This window comes from Anopheles merus, chromosome 2L (genome assembly GCF_017562075.2).
Source record: "Anopheles merus strain MAF chromosome 2L, AmerM5.1, whole genome shotgun sequence".
Taxonomy (NCBI): Eukaryota; Metazoa; Arthropoda; class Insecta; order Diptera; family Culicidae; genus Anopheles; species Anopheles merus.
This window is the reverse complement of record NC_054083.1, coordinates 38,348,631-38,363,894: the sequence shown is the minus strand read 5'-3', so window position 1 is coordinate 38,363,894 and position 15,264 is coordinate 38,348,631. Positions and strand designations below refer to the sequence as shown.

At 45.5% G+C, this 15,264-nt stretch overlaps 1 protein-coding gene across 1 annotated transcript in view; it reads left to right on the top strand.

Moving 5' to 3' along the window:
- Positions 1-696: 696 nt before the first annotated feature.
- Positions 697-15,264, top strand: part of LOC121594782 — a 71,387-nt gene continuing 56,819 nt past the window's right edge. The window contains exons 1-3 of the mRNA XM_041918424.1: positions 697-895; positions 965-1,621; positions 8,864-9,294. Of these exons, the coding sequence (XP_041774358.1) occupies positions 9,057-9,294 (238 nt within the window). The 5' untranslated portion in view covers positions 697-895; positions 965-1,621; positions 8,864-9,056. The remainder of the gene's footprint in view (positions 896-964; positions 1,622-8,863; positions 9,295-15,264) is intronic.

Genomic DNA, 15,264 nt, shown 5'->3' with positions numbered 1-15,264 from the left:
CGAACACGGGCCAAAATTGTTCAATCAACAAATCCTTTCGGGCAACCTTCTTTTCGAGGTGGTTTCACTCAAACGGCATCCACTGTACCGGCGGAATCTTCTCCTTAAGCGCTACTGCAGCTACTTCGGCTTCATGCTGTGGCTTCGGCCGACACTCAGTCAGACGCATGGATAAAAAAAAGGCACAGAAGCGAGAAAAAAACACACCATCATCCCCTTTTATACCCCCCACACACAACCGAGAGTGCATTCCACACCTGCATCCTGCGTGTGTTGCAGGGTGTGCTGAGCGATGGAGAAGGGACACCATGTACCATGTAGCATCGTGGGAGGGGGTGGGCACACACACACACACATATACAGAAATGGGAAGTAAATGGGGTGCTGGTGCTGCTGCTGCTGCGTTGAGTTCGCTCGGCACGATCGGGAAGAAAGATCTCAGCCAGACTCGGAGCGCACGAAACGTTGTGTGAGCGCACAAAACCGGGAGACCGGCCGCAAACGGGAGAAAGAGAGCCACACGGCACGGAAAACGGGCACGACGGGCAGATGATGGGAGATATTGGTGCCGGGAGGCCGCGCGAAGGGGCAAAGAGCGCAGGTTGACGAGCCGGGGACACGAGAGCAGCAGCAGCAGCAGCAGCAGGGAGTAGGGGCGCCCCGCGGGGCAGCGGTTGGCAGAAGCGGCAGTCGGCACTGTTGATTCTTTTAGCGCGCTACCCTGGCAGTAATCGCACAGTTTTTCCTCGACCGTCCGTGTGTTAATCTCGCGTGTGCGGCCCCCTCCGAGAGCGAATTCTGCTGCTGCTGCTGCTCCACGCTGTCTCTGGCACTTCGTTTACACACGGGAAAAACTCGTGCGACGCAAAACAGTGACGCGTGTTTGCATTAAGTGGTGCTTGTTTTTTTTTTTAGTTAAAAACAAAATTAAATATTTTTGTGCAAAAATTAATGTTTCGTAAAGTTTTCTAATTCGTTTCATCCAACGTTCGATCGCTGAAATTTCGTTCTATTGCAACCACCGATCGACCAGGCGCCGTCCCGAGTGACGAAGCAACAAGGCGCCCTGACACTGTCCAGCACCGCCACAACTGTGCCACACACAACATCCCCCCGAACGGGTTGCCGAAAGGAAAAGGGTTTCGGGCAAGGGTTCCCGTGGATCGTGAGCGGCATGCCAGTCAGTTGCTCTGCGATCGCGAAACACGCTAAAGCTTTCGCAGTTGTGCTCTGTAGGGGAAAATAAACAACAACAGCAGCCACGTGCTTACGGTGAAGACGTAGCGAACGCAAGTGCACCAATCAATCGACACAGTGAATCGAGGGAAAAAAGATAGGGAAAATGTTGCAAATTGTGAAGAGAAGCTTCATCTGAAAGTACATCCAAGCTAAACGTTTGAATTGAGTGGTGCTGTTTTTTTTTCGGTAATTTGTTGCTCCTAGCGAGCGTAAAGTGCGTTCCGCGGTATTGTCGTTGTGTTTAAAGATTGTACGGAAGTTTGATGCTACGGTGAATTGGTGCTGAAGTGTAGGCAAAAGTGTGTTCTACCAAATTTTTGTCTTTGTGCAGTGCAAGTGAGGCGTCAAGAAAAGGGTGCCAAAAAACTCTCAAAACCAACAGGTTAGTGGCCAAGCGGGAGAATCCTCTCCAGTGGATTTTAAAAATCGAATTAAACCTCCAATAAGGTTTGCCCCTTTGCTATGATTTTTTGGTCGAGTTTGCCAATTAGAGTCCAATTGTGTGGCAGCATTGATGAGCAATGCTACTTTTTCGAACAACTTAAGCCATTTAGCGTAGCTAAACAAAATTTTAATCATTTTTTTGCTGATAGGCTTACATGTGTAGACAAAAAAATATGTAAAAAAAGTAGAACATCGCCCTCGAAGTGAACAAAAACTAACATTCCAATAGGTTCCACTCCGAAGCGAATCCAATTGGTCGTTGCTTGTTGACAGCCTTTTTTTCGGGTTTTCATGGGCTTATTGGATTGGTTTTATTTTTGAAGTTGTTGGATGATTTGGTTATACTTATTTTTTTGTTTTGTTCTCTATTTGTTGCTCTGTTTCGGAACATGTGTGCGTGTATGTTTGGTATCTGTGTCAGTTTAAAACAATTTACATGTGTTATGGGTTGAGTTGCGTTTTTCGACTGTTTTTGATGTTTTTTCTGTTGTTGTTGTTTTGTTTTTTGTTCTCCTCTTCCCTTTACTTACTGCAATTTAACCCTCAATGACAAAAGGTGGGTGGATGTTGCGAGTGTTATTTGAGCAGAAAACGAACGACCCAGTACAGAGTGTGTGTGTATGTGCACGTTTTGTCCACTCACGGTTTGGTTGTGCAGTTTCAGCGGTTTGGTGCTTTTTTTTTGTCTCTCGCTTGTATCTTCTCTCCCTTGGCGCACAGGACCTGCAGGTTGGAGTTTTATGCAAACGCGGGAAGAAATTGCCACTCAGCAGCAGCAACAGTCGCGATTGTGTCGTGACATGAACGCATCGCGCTCGACCGCCAACATGCGGTTACATTTGTTTGCCTAAGCGTCGGTTTTACGTTGTAGGTTGTTTTTTTTCGGGGGTTTTTTTTTTGTCGAGTTGAGTTGGACATTTTTTGGCAAGTCTGCTTGCCTGCTTTTTGGCTCTTCTTCTTCTCGGTAACAATTGTGACTTGTGTGAGCGTTTGTGACGGGTATTTTTTCTACTCCTTCTCCTTGCGCGCTCTGGTCGTCTGGTGCGCGTCGTCGTCACTTTGGCGACCAACCAACGACACCAACGGGTTAGTGTTTCGGGGTGATGGGGTAGTCTTGAAGAATTTTGCGTTTGTTTGCGCTGCCCAGCTGCATTGGCTGGCCCCCGAGTGGCCCCCCGTGAACGGAATGGAATTGACACAAAAACAGACCAGAAAAAAAAACAACAAACCAAACCAACAGCAACAAATGCTGTGCTGCTCTACGCGTAACGAACGCGAAACAAGACAAACTATTAACAAGTGTGTGATAGTCCCCTAGCAAAGCTGGCCGTCGCACATGTGGTCGCGTAGAGGCAAGCAAGCCCAGGCTTAAGCGAACCGAGCACAAAATTAGAGCCTACGAACTGACCTGGAAGGGAAGGTGGGCCCTTAATGCCCTTTTTTTTTTGTCTTCATCAAACATTTTTGAACGCTATTGTGTTCATCATTAAGCATCTCACCGGCGGCGGAGCAGGAAGTGCGCGATGGCAGGCAGGCAGGCAGTGCGTTCATTCAACCCAGTCCCTGGCAGTGCGTGTGTGAAGGGGGAGCGCTGAAATCATACAAACTAGCGAACTACTACTGCGAACCGTGCGTAGGACCGTCTAAAGGCCTGGCGGGCAACATAATTAGAAACAAATGTGTGACTGTGCGAGGAACGGGACGGCAACAATTTAAACTTTTTTGGGGTATTTTGGAATCGCTCTCCCCCCTTGCCACCCCCGCAACAATGCGCAACATTGCGTAGGTTATGGGCACGGCTCCCCCCCCATGGAGACATCTGGTGACACATTCCGGCAGTCGGTCGGGCCACCACCACCACCCTGCCCGCTAAGGCTACGCGTTCGGATCAGATGTCCAACCGTGAAGCTGTTATTTATAAATATATAAATATGCGAAATCCATTTCCCATGTGTGTGTGTGTATGTGTGGTAGGATTGGTGGCGTTTTTTCTCTCTCTCTCCTAACCCCCTTTAATGTTGTTGTGGTTGTACCGTTTGCTTGCCTGTTTTCTAGGCATGTTTTTCTCATTTTTTGTTGTTGTTTTGTTCGTTTCCATGCATTCTATTCACTTCCACCTTCAAATGTTTGTGCTTTTGTTTTGCATTCCGGCACAAATCTCGTCTCGGCTGCAGTTTTGTGCTCTCGTGCTCCGCTGTGTACTCCTGCAAACCGCCGGTGTGTGTGTGTGTGTGTTTTGCTGGTTCGCGACGAATGCTGCGACGCATTCCAAGGAGAGACAATCGTCAAAACACAATCTGATGCGAGATTTTCAGATACGCGTCTTTCCCATGGACGCGTTGGAAGCGTCCGTTTGTGTGTGTGTGTGTGTGTGTGAGTGTGTGTGTGTGTGTGTGTGTATGTGTTTTTTTTATTTTTTGCTGCTGAACATAGGGAAAATGAAAAGAAAAGTGAGGGGAAGAGCATGCAAAAATATTAAGAAAAAACCCCCCAAACGCACGTGGCAAGGAATGTAAGCAAAACGGTACCAGATAATTCACTCCACTTTGGGATGTGAGGTTTGCGGCCGTTGGAGAGCCCAGCCAACCCAGCCAGCACCTCCCGGAGGCGTGAAATATTACCCTGCGAGTGGTGTAAAAAAATAATTTATGCTGCATTTGATTTCGAGCACTTAAAATAAACACAAAAACGAACTCCTTTCAAATGCACTAAAAACTACCCCTCGGTGCGGTGTGCAACATAAACGGCGAGATGTATGAGAAGACAGATAAGAAGAAGAAGAATAAAAATGCATCTAAAGCAACGCTAGTGTTTCACACACAAACTCAATCCCACCAAAGTAGCGACCAGTGCCAGCCGAAGTGGCTAAGTGTATCAATAAATTATAATCGCTTAAAAAGCTACCGCTCGCACCAGTATCCACGCCTTTATCTGCTTAGATAAAACAACTTATTTAGCAGCGTAAAACACACACATACTCCCCCTCTCTGTCCCTCTGTCTCTCACACATTCCATAAAAATGCAATATTTTGCTGGAACACGGCCATCGCCTGCGGGTACCGCCGCCGTCGTGGCTTGACGCTTTTGCATATCTAGCGCATGCAACGATCGGGGAACTGGAGAGGGATCGGATGGCGGTGCGGCAAGGACGGCCGCGGTGTCCCGACCAGCGCTGACCCGATCTTGTCAAAAATGCATTCAGTTTGATTGAAGTTTTTAATTGAATTGCAAGTTGCAGTTGCAGTTCTCGGGGTGCCGTCATCAAACGACGCGGTTCGCTCGCTCGCTGGTCGTCTTTCGTCGAGTGCAACTCTCGGTTACACCGCGGTTTCGGTCCGGGTGGATGGGTGCGATGCAGGTGTGCGGTTTTGGCCCCCCCACCCAGCGCCAGAACGTGCTTTTCGGGGACTTTGAAACGGTCGCCTTTCGGTCGACAAACTTTGCCTTACTTTGGGTGGACATGTGTTTTTTTTAAATTTTGCATTTTTTTAGGGGTTTGGCGCTCCAGAGTTTCAATAAACTTGTGATGCGGTTGGTCGCCCCTTTTTTTGTCACGGCTAGGTCGCTGTTTTGGTTTGTATTTTTCACTGGAAGACGTTTCGATTTGTTTGTTGTTTTTTCCCCATGAGTAAAAGACCCAATGAATGACCATTAACGACCATTCGGGGTTTTCTTCAACAAGCATCCACAACTGCTTACTTGCCTAATTGAATTATTATTGTTACACTTCTTAACTGACCTGTCCAAACCTTCACATTTGTCCAATGTTTATCATACAAAAGTAAAAAAAAAAAATGCATTGAAAAAAAAAACAAAATAAACTTCCTTCGGCATAAAAACCAAACCCATTTCCCACCCCATTGATCAAGCAGGCCAACAAATCTGGTCTTCCATGGTGCATGGTATACAGCGTTCGGTTTAGAATGAGGCAAGAACAAAAATGCCAGAAATGGATGGTGGTAGCCGGTACAGTAACACAGCAACAGCAAAACAGACACGGCACGGCAGCAAAAATGTAGGTTTCTGGATTACCAGACCGTTCCGCGCTGGTTTGTTTTTGTCCCCATTCTGCGGCGGTCGCTTCCATTCCGGCAGCATGCCGTTTGCCATACACACCACGAGTGCATTTACGCACACACACGTAACGTTCCACCACCGAAACATAGGGCCTACTCCGCCCTCCCCCCAGTGCACTGCACATTCCGCGGGACGCCGAAGGCTCGTCAAGAACGGATTTACAGCCGGTCCCGCTTTGCCTCACGCTGCAATTGCAACGAACGCCGCTGCAAATGGTATTCACAATTTCGGGAGCGGCCAGGGGAGGGAGCCAAGGGTCGTATTTTGTTGCATACCGCTAACGCTTCCCATCGTCACATGGCATGCTGCGTATTAGATTACAACGCTAAGCCGAAAGCCGGCCTGTGAGGTTGTAAGCGAGCGATCGTAGCTTGAGGCGGCTCACGCGCGGTTGCCTCCTCGGCGGCCGGAAGCTTACGATGAATGGACGATGATCGTACGGTGAGCAAGGCTGTAGTATTCCCAAACTAATCGCCTAACGAAGAGAGTTGGGATGCAAAATATATATTTGAAAAAAAAAAAATCGATCAAAATTGGCATTGAGGACAGAGGACAGAGGCTTTCCAGTAACCACAGGGATCCATTCCATAGCAATGGGGAGGAGGAGTATCGGATTACATTAATCGAGTGATGTGGTAGAATGGGCAATGGTATGGCTCAACATTCTTTCCACTCTTTTATGAACTTTATGATGCCTACAGTCTCTGTCAAATAGCAGTATTTAGGCTGAGTTTAATATACATTACCGCGCTAAGAAGGTTGTATAATTCAATCGCATCTACTGCCTTTGCATTGTAGCAATTTACAGACCCTACAATGTCAGTTTTTATTACCATCACAAATCATTCGCATGCTTGCTTCATCGCTTTTCGGTTCCATCTGTTCTTGTTTTATTGTTAATTTGCATTTTATAGCTACCTCTCCTTGGAAAGGAATGTGTTAAATTAAATGTGTATGATGGAGAATGTACTTACAGTCGGTTAAGTTCATTGTACTCTTGCAAAAACTGTGTGTTGCTTTTAAAAGATAATACTTCAAAACAATTTAACAAAAAAAAAAACAAAAAACAAAAACAAAAACCAAACAGTCACACAAGGAAGCAATAACACACTTCTACAAACGATTGCTGGTGCTGTACCACCGTCTGCTTACCCGGCACACTGCAATAGTAAGTCACCGCTGTACGGGTACTGTTCGCCCAGCGACAGCGGGGTTCAACGGCTACATGCACGCGGGAATGTAACACGTTGCCAATATTCACACCCGTGATCGTAAAACTGCACTTAAGATGCACTAAAGAACGGGCTGCGATCCGTTACAAACCTACGCACGCGGTGTCCCCGCGTGTTCGATGAGCACGCGAACAGTTTTGCGCTACACGCTCGCGAGTCTGGTCGCACACAATTCTCACGCGCACAGGACTCACTCTGGGAGGCAACCTGTTGTGGCTGTTTGTGCGCGGCAGAGTAGCGATGATTTATCGTAGCGCTGAAACGTCCGCACGCGGGGCGGCTGTATTGGGCGGCTTATTAACACACTTGTCAACCCGCTAGTGCGCTGGGGATTGTTTCGGGTATTCAGGGGGGGGGGGGGGTCTTTTATTTTTAGCCGAGCGCAGTGCAGCGCACAAAGCACGTTCAATAATTCTGCACGCACGGCGGGGTACGGGCGGACAAAATATGACACCCGTGCAGGAATTGCTCCACCGGCCACAACGAAGACCGAACCCGATCGGATCTGAGGCATGCAAAAAGGGAGGACGGAATTAAAGATGAATAATACATGCCGCAGCAATGCTGGCGGCGAGCGGCGAGCGGTGTTCATATGCGGGTGGAGCTGGCAGCGTGGTAGCATAATAGGAGTGCGCAAAAATAGCGCCAAACGTTTGACCCAGTTGGAAAAGACGCAATGATCTTGGGAAAGAGCGAGAGAGAAAAACGGGAAAAATCAGCAACGTACACTAAAGGAGTAAAAAATCAAATGGGATTGTATTCCAATTGAGGTATGATCGAGGTTTAAATATCTTTTGAAGATCGTTTAGTTTTTTTTTAATGAAAAGAAAACGAAACAATAGCAATTATGTATTTGAATGTCTAAAAACAACTAAAAAAGTAAATAAAAACGTCAAACGAAAGTGAAAACGTTGCCATTCTTCAGTAGAACAATGCACAACAGCACATGAAATTCCTTAATACACTGTAAAAACCAGTAAATTCTCACACATCAATAGCTTCCAATATGCATTCAGTTTCACTATCAGCTATTTTGCGAAACACATTCTCTACCTTAAAAAAAGAAAAATGCTACAAAATTAGCATAACCAAGTTTTTAGTTGACTACTGGCTGTGATTGTTTTGCAAACATGTATCCCATTCAAACCAAGCTGTTGGGACGGTCTATTGTTTTGCTTCTTTATCCTGAACTCGCTAGTTGAAGTTCGATAGCATGACCACTATTTATTGTTGTAAATTTGCTAGTGCTTAAAAAAATGAATCGCTGCTAGATTGTTCTTGAGGTTTAAGCTTTTTTTTACAGAAAACTGGGCCATACTGACCTGCCTTTTTTATGAACTATTGGCTAAACGTTTCAACTGTTCATTCAATCGTAGTTGATGCAACTCGTAATGACAATTTTAGCCTAAATAAAATGCTTAGATTTTAAATGTTTTAAATGATTTGTTTTATAATTTAAATTGCCTCTCGCGATCTTCTATAATTCAAATTAAATTTTTACTGTTTACTATTTTTTTCTAAGCTCTTGTTACTATCATAGATATTACGCCATTCACTGCTCCTTTCCAGTGACGGTGGTTTAGCTTGCGTGAGTGATGGAAAACTAGTAAGAATATTTTCAACTATTGGATTCCGACTGTCACTCATCGAGTTGGCAGTTTAGTACAATGATTTGGCAGTTTTATTCGCACACCTAAAGATAAAAAGCTTGGCTTCGTTGGATCGCTAATTTGCCAAATATGACAGGTTTGTCAACAGCTTGTCGTTGCCGTTGCCGAGACAACTCAACTTGATTCTGAGTGTTACACTATTTACTTTAATTTTCTCTCACGATCCTACTAACAACCGTTTAATGTTTCTTCTATTTCTAGACAACGACAGTGCATGGTACTATTGATCTGCAGGCAGCTCATGGCAGTGTTGTGAACCGCAATAGAAAAGCAACGTGTTACCGCCGCGCCCACCAAAGCACCCACCGCAAATGCTGCTGCTGCAGTGTTCGTTGCGCGGCCGGCAGTGACTCGCGACGAAAGATGCGCTTCCTTCGCTTCGAACCAACCGAAAATGAGCATCCAATCGGCCGAAGTGCATCGACCATCCGGCAGCGGTTCCGGCAGCGACCATGCACCGATCTGCGCGCTCGCACTAGCGCCCCGTACCGCCCAGCCGCCCCGGCGCAGTGACCGGCCGGCAGGTCGTGGCGTGGCAGCGGCCAGCGGCAAAATGGTTCCGACCAGCGACGGGCCGGCGAAGCTGACGCTGCTGATTATGCTGCTAATTGCCGTTATTGACCACGGTGAAGGTAATTTATCTGCGCGCGAAAGTATTTTCCCAACCCCGCCAATAAAACGGGTTCATCATGGGGTTTTGTTTTTCCGTCTGGATGAAGGTACCTTTCCTATTCTTCAACTTGATCATTCTTTGCTGCTGCTGCTGCTGCAGTGAAGAATTGCACCGGTGCATCCACCGCAGGAGGGAAAGGCGAGCCCGACGGAGCCGCGTGACCCCTAATGGTGGCGGTGCAGCATTGATTTATGGGTTTTCGACGGCGTTGGCGATTTGGGCGACGGGTGCGACGGGTTTTGCACTTTGCCAGAAACGGCAACTGCACGTTGCAGTTGCATTCCAAGCCAGCCAGCCGCGCTACGAGTCCAGGGGCGTGAAGTGAGCACGATTCCACCTGGGTGCAAAGTATCAAACACAGTGGTGTGGAGCTGTTAGACCGTTGTTGCTAGTTTTCAGTATGTGCATTTTTTACTGCTGCTGCTGCTGCTAGCTCTTGGCGCTGCTGATCGAAGATTAATTAATTTTTGCCGCAATCGTCATACGATCGAACGGAGAATGCAAAATTCGATTCGATTGAGGAGGGCTTCGATCACGCGTACGTGTGTGGGGACCACGGCTTAGCCGTTCATCATTTTGTGTCATGTTTGTTTTTTTTGCATACGACACAATGGCGCCGGCAAAAGCGTTCAAAAACGCGTCCATAGTTACATGGGAGAAGAACGTGGTAACAAGCAGTTGCAAACGTAGTGTTGTTACACAACTCCTTCTATTCGATTTGATTTCAAGACGCAGAATGTGTTTGTTTTGCTGATTTACATATTCTGAATTCATTCACTTTTAATTCTAAACGCTGATTCTCTGATGTAAATAGAAAAAAAGAAAACAAAGTCTCCAAAGTTCGAGTTAAAAATTAAAAGTCGTTAAACATTTCTCGTTTTTGCCCGTTGCTACTAGAATAACGATATTATTCATATTTGTTTGCCATTTATTGTGACAAACACTTAAAACTTGACATTTCTAGCTGTATTCTATGTGATGTAGCACATTTTTTTATTATCCTTTGATGTATGATTTATTTCTGTGCACATTTTGAAAGCATCCATTATTGTAGGAATATTTCTTTGTTTCAATGTTTTGAAAATAGTTTTTTGAAAATAATTTTCCATTATTTGTTTTCATGTATTCTTCGGAACTTTTGCTGATTTTAGAGTTTAGGACTTCTAATTGTACTTCCTAGTTACTTCTAGTTAGTTTTAGGCTTTAAAAGTCTTACCTTAGAATCCTTAGTGCTGCAACAGGACTCATTAATGCGTCAGGAATATGCTAATTAATCAAAACACAAGCGTTTTTATGAGCAGCTTGGTTTAATTTCTTGGTTTAATGGAATCTAAAATTTTGATTGTGATTGATGACTATTCCACACGAGATCACGAGAATAGACTCCTCTATCCGGATTCACGGGAAATCAAACAGAGCTAGCAGATCGATCGTCAATATTTATTAACACCTAGTTTTATTTACTACATCATGAACTTTATTTTACTTTTGGATCATTAGTATATTTTTCATCTCACCAGAGTAAGCTGTTCTGCTATTTACCCATTCTTGTTTTTTTTTTAAATATTTTTACATGATGGTATTGCAAAATTGTTTGATTTAATATTTGTGCGCTGTTCGCCATATTATTGTTTGGTTTGCTGTCTTGCATGACATTTTACTGCTGTAAAAAAACGTTTACAATTAAAACAAACTATTAACGTTAACGATTGAACGCGATGAACCTTACGTTTCTCATTATTGTTTAATATTTATGATGAATTTTATCATACATTTTTTAAACCTTAGTAAAGGTATTTATTTCCATTATCAAAGATTGTCGGTAATTTTGTTTTGTTTCTTTTCTATGGCTACTAGCAAATTTTTAGTCGATTTCAAATCACTTCAACTGTTTCAAAAATATCATCATTCAAATAGCCTAAGCTCCTCGTGACATCCAGCCATCGGTGCCAATTTATTTTCAAGGCCACCACAATGTTTGCTTTCCATGTTGACCGTCTAACCGACAGAAAGAGAGAGAGAGACGGTAACACACAAAAATACCTGCCCATGCTTTCTCGTCCGGGTGCCCCCGCATCAGAACAGCTGCATCCGCTGCACGCCGTACTTGCACAACGGCCAAGCAATAGTGCTTATTTTTAGCGCCTGCATGAAATCCTAAGCGCAAGTCGCCCTTTTTTTTGTTTGAGCGATGTTTTGGCTGTCTAAGCAAACGGCTCCATAGAAATCCGGACAGCTGTGCGCTTGCCGGTGTGTACCCTGCCCTGTAAGCGCCGCATCCTGTATCCCATTCGGGCCGCCTGCCCACATGGACCGTGTTGTTTTTGGGCCCTTTTTACGCTCCCTCTGGTCTGGATGTTTACATGCCGAGACTGGCCGTGTACCGTGAGCCGCCAAGGGCCACATGCGAGACCAGCGCATCGGAGTGTAATCGCCGCCGACCTTGACACTGTGCCAAACGTTACGCCTTGTGTGCGGCTTGTTGCGCATTCGGCTCCATTCCGCCTACCTAGGGGTCTAGGGCCTAGGGCGGCTCCCCGTCAGCTCCGTGTCCAGCCGGTTTTCGTTTGGGAGAGCGTTCTGTTGTTGCTGTTGCTACTGCTGTTCGTTTTAAAGTGCGACTGCAATTGCGCGCGTGTCCATCTAGCTGCGACATGGCAGCGACAAATTGCTGACAAATGGTGGTGGCCCACACACACAGGCGCACCTCCCCACCTCGCTGAAGGCGGTCCGGAGAGGTCCGGCGGGATTACGGTTTTGGCAGTCGCTGCTGGATGCGCGGGAGTGGTGTGGGTTGTAAACTTCCCTAAATGTGTTACTTGCGTCCTCGGTTGGGGTGCTCGGAAGTGGAGCGCGCATCGTGGTAAGAAGAGGATGGGGTTCAATCCGCACGACTTGTCACCTTGAACTGAATGGCCGCAAACGCCGCCTCGTCAACGTCAGTTGCAAAATCTTGCAAGGGCAACGGCTCGCATCTGTCAGTGCGCTTCCGTTTTGTTGGGGGAGACGTTGACGCTTTTGGCAACAGGATGATGCACGCGCGTGTAATACAATCTACCGTGAATGGCATCATCGTGAAAGTGATCGGGTTGGGAGGGGTTTTACAGTGTAACACACATAAAGGCTCCATTGGACTTCAAGGTACACTGCCATTTCGGAAGTTTTTGTATTAAAATAGAATCTACCAAATTCAATATCATCGTGCATTCGAGTCAATGTCAAGAATGTGATAGTTTGTTCTTCTTGTGAGACTCAAATTTCAGCTTCGGATCACTTATATGGTGCGTGTAAAATTATGTTTTTAAGCAGATATCTTCACATTCGAATGAAGACTACTTCTCGTGATGCATCAGAGGATAGATCAAAGCGGAGGGTCAGCTATTTTAAACCTTTTTTGTCCTTGAATCATTGCTCTAGCATCATTACACTTTCCTGTTTTGTTGTTCTTTCGCTTCCTGTTCTATTTCTTCATCATCCGTTCGCCGATACAATCAATATCTGGTGAACAACCACTTACACAAAAAAACGTTGCAATATTTTATGCATCCGCTTTTCCATGCATAGGCAGCAATTTAGCCATTTTCGCCCTTTGTTTTTGCTGCCTGAAAGCAGCAAAAGAGCATCGAACTTTTTGTGTAAGTAACATAACCATTGAGCAAGTGGCAAGAAGAAAAACTGCACATCAACCCAACAATCTGATGACTGGTATTCAGGCTGTTTTTTCACTCCCTTCCCCATAAGCTATCACTTGCGCGAAAGAACTTTACTTTCATCCTTGGGCATTACTTCCTCCAAGTGTCTTGCTCCGGCAGGCGCTATGCCCCAAAAGCGCAGCGGACGAAATGAGGAAGGGCAGTCAAGGCAGCCGCGGCGCTGTAAATTACTGCCGCGACGGCGGCACAGCATCAAGATGTAGAGGCCGGGAGATAATGTTTACAACCATCAAACCTGGCGCGCCGGACGCGCGCACACGCGAAGCGCAGCCGGACGGGCAGCACGCGCGCACCACCAGCGCGTGGTGCGGTGATTTGCTCGCTCGAAACACACAGAAAGAAAGCAAATCGGCTGGGCCAACAGGCTAGCTCCGCTACCCTTTCCCGAGGAGCGGGCGTAAATGTTTTTGAGCGATTTGCGCAAGATTAGCGGGCTCTGAGGGTCGTAAAACCCCCCTGGAGCATTATGCAATGCAGCGCGATCGTGTATTGCCTGCGACGGATGAAGTGGTTCGTTGCAGGAGAAGTAGTGACAGGGAGAGGGAGATATTGTGTAGAGTTAATTTAAGATGTTGTGGACCGAATGGAATTTATTTTAAATATTTTTAAATAATTTAAAAAAAATACTTAAGTCGTTTATTGTTTCTCAATTGCTGAGCTTCTTAAATCCTGTATTTACTACGATTGGTACAACAAATCACACTTTTCTTGTTCAATAGCTTCACACTTTAACCTATGCGTTACCTTACTATCACTCCCAAATCTTCAATTTAACTAGCTCCCAGGGGTTTTGCACTCTTGTCAAACGCTCTGGTTGAATTTGAATTTATTGCCACTTCGCACGCCTCATTGCCTGCGCTGCTATAATAAGCATGCTAAATATGTCGAACCAAACGATTTTAGCATTACCACCAGAGCACCGCAAGCGAGCGAAGCTTGCAAATAAGCCGATGTGCCGAAATTTCTACTCTCTCTCTCTCTCTCTCTCTCTCTCTCTCTCTCTCTCTCTCTCTCTCTCTCTCTCGCTCTCTGTGTCTCAACCGGTACCGCCAGGGGCCCAACGGGTCGGGGATGCGGCCGTTGTGGTGTACCGTATATAGGCCAACGCCTGTGCTCGGGAGTCGGAAGTTTAATGGCATCATCCATCATCATGCGGTACGCGTACGGTCGCCTTTTTTCTGTGCAGCATTGGTGAAAGAGGATGAGCTAGCCTGCTAGCCTCCGTACGCGAGCATTGGGCCCTTGTAACTGGGTTAAATGCAGATCGACCAGCAGATTGTCAACATGTCAAAAGGTGGCATTTCAACTGAAATGCTGAACTAAAACTCCATCCCATCACTTTCTTCCCATGGTTGGTTGGGCGAGTTGTCGCTAGGCGATGGGGGGAGATTGTTAAGTACTTCAATGTCTGGAAAGGAGAGTTACTGGCAAAATGGGTGCCGGATGGCATACCATCCAGTTGCTCTGGCGGGTCAGTTTCTTCACTGCTTTCTTTATCCAGGCGTTTTTGGGGACTTATTGACGATGGTGAAGGTAAGGTTCAAAAGAGCTCCTTCAACAGTTTTGAGCACGGTGTTGTACAATTTGCAAGTGCTTTTGGGTTCGAAAGGCGATGGAGTTGAGATGTGAGATAAGTGCTTAAGGCATGAAGATAGCAAAGAGACAAACAATTTGCAAAGAGACAATTTGCTTTTTGACGCTTAAAACCATCTTCGATTCGGATTATGATTGCATAAATGCTTCCAAAGTTCACCAATTATAAAATCAGACCTACTGAAAACATTTTTTGAGATGTTACACACACAAGATGTTACACTCGTCCAGTACATTGCAATTCTTGTTTTTGGTCAATTTGCAATCAACAAACTTGTTTAATTGTTGCATCGAAAGGTGTGATATTGCTGTTTAAAAATATTTTAAATAATTACTTTCCTAAAACTCATCAAACAAAAGCCTTGTTACAGGATTAGCTTGCCTCGATCTTCAAGATTTTCTCTTAACCAAATTTCTGTATTCTGGGGTATTTTTGTTGTGACATTTTTGCAACACCACGTCACGACAACATAAGCATGCTATTGAAAGTGAAACAAGTCCACGAAAAAAATAGAAAATAAGAAAATAATCACTTATTCCAATTAATTATTCGTTTAACATTATGTTCCGCCTATCCAGTTTGAAATACTTAATTTTCAATCCATTCAATCACCGTACAACCG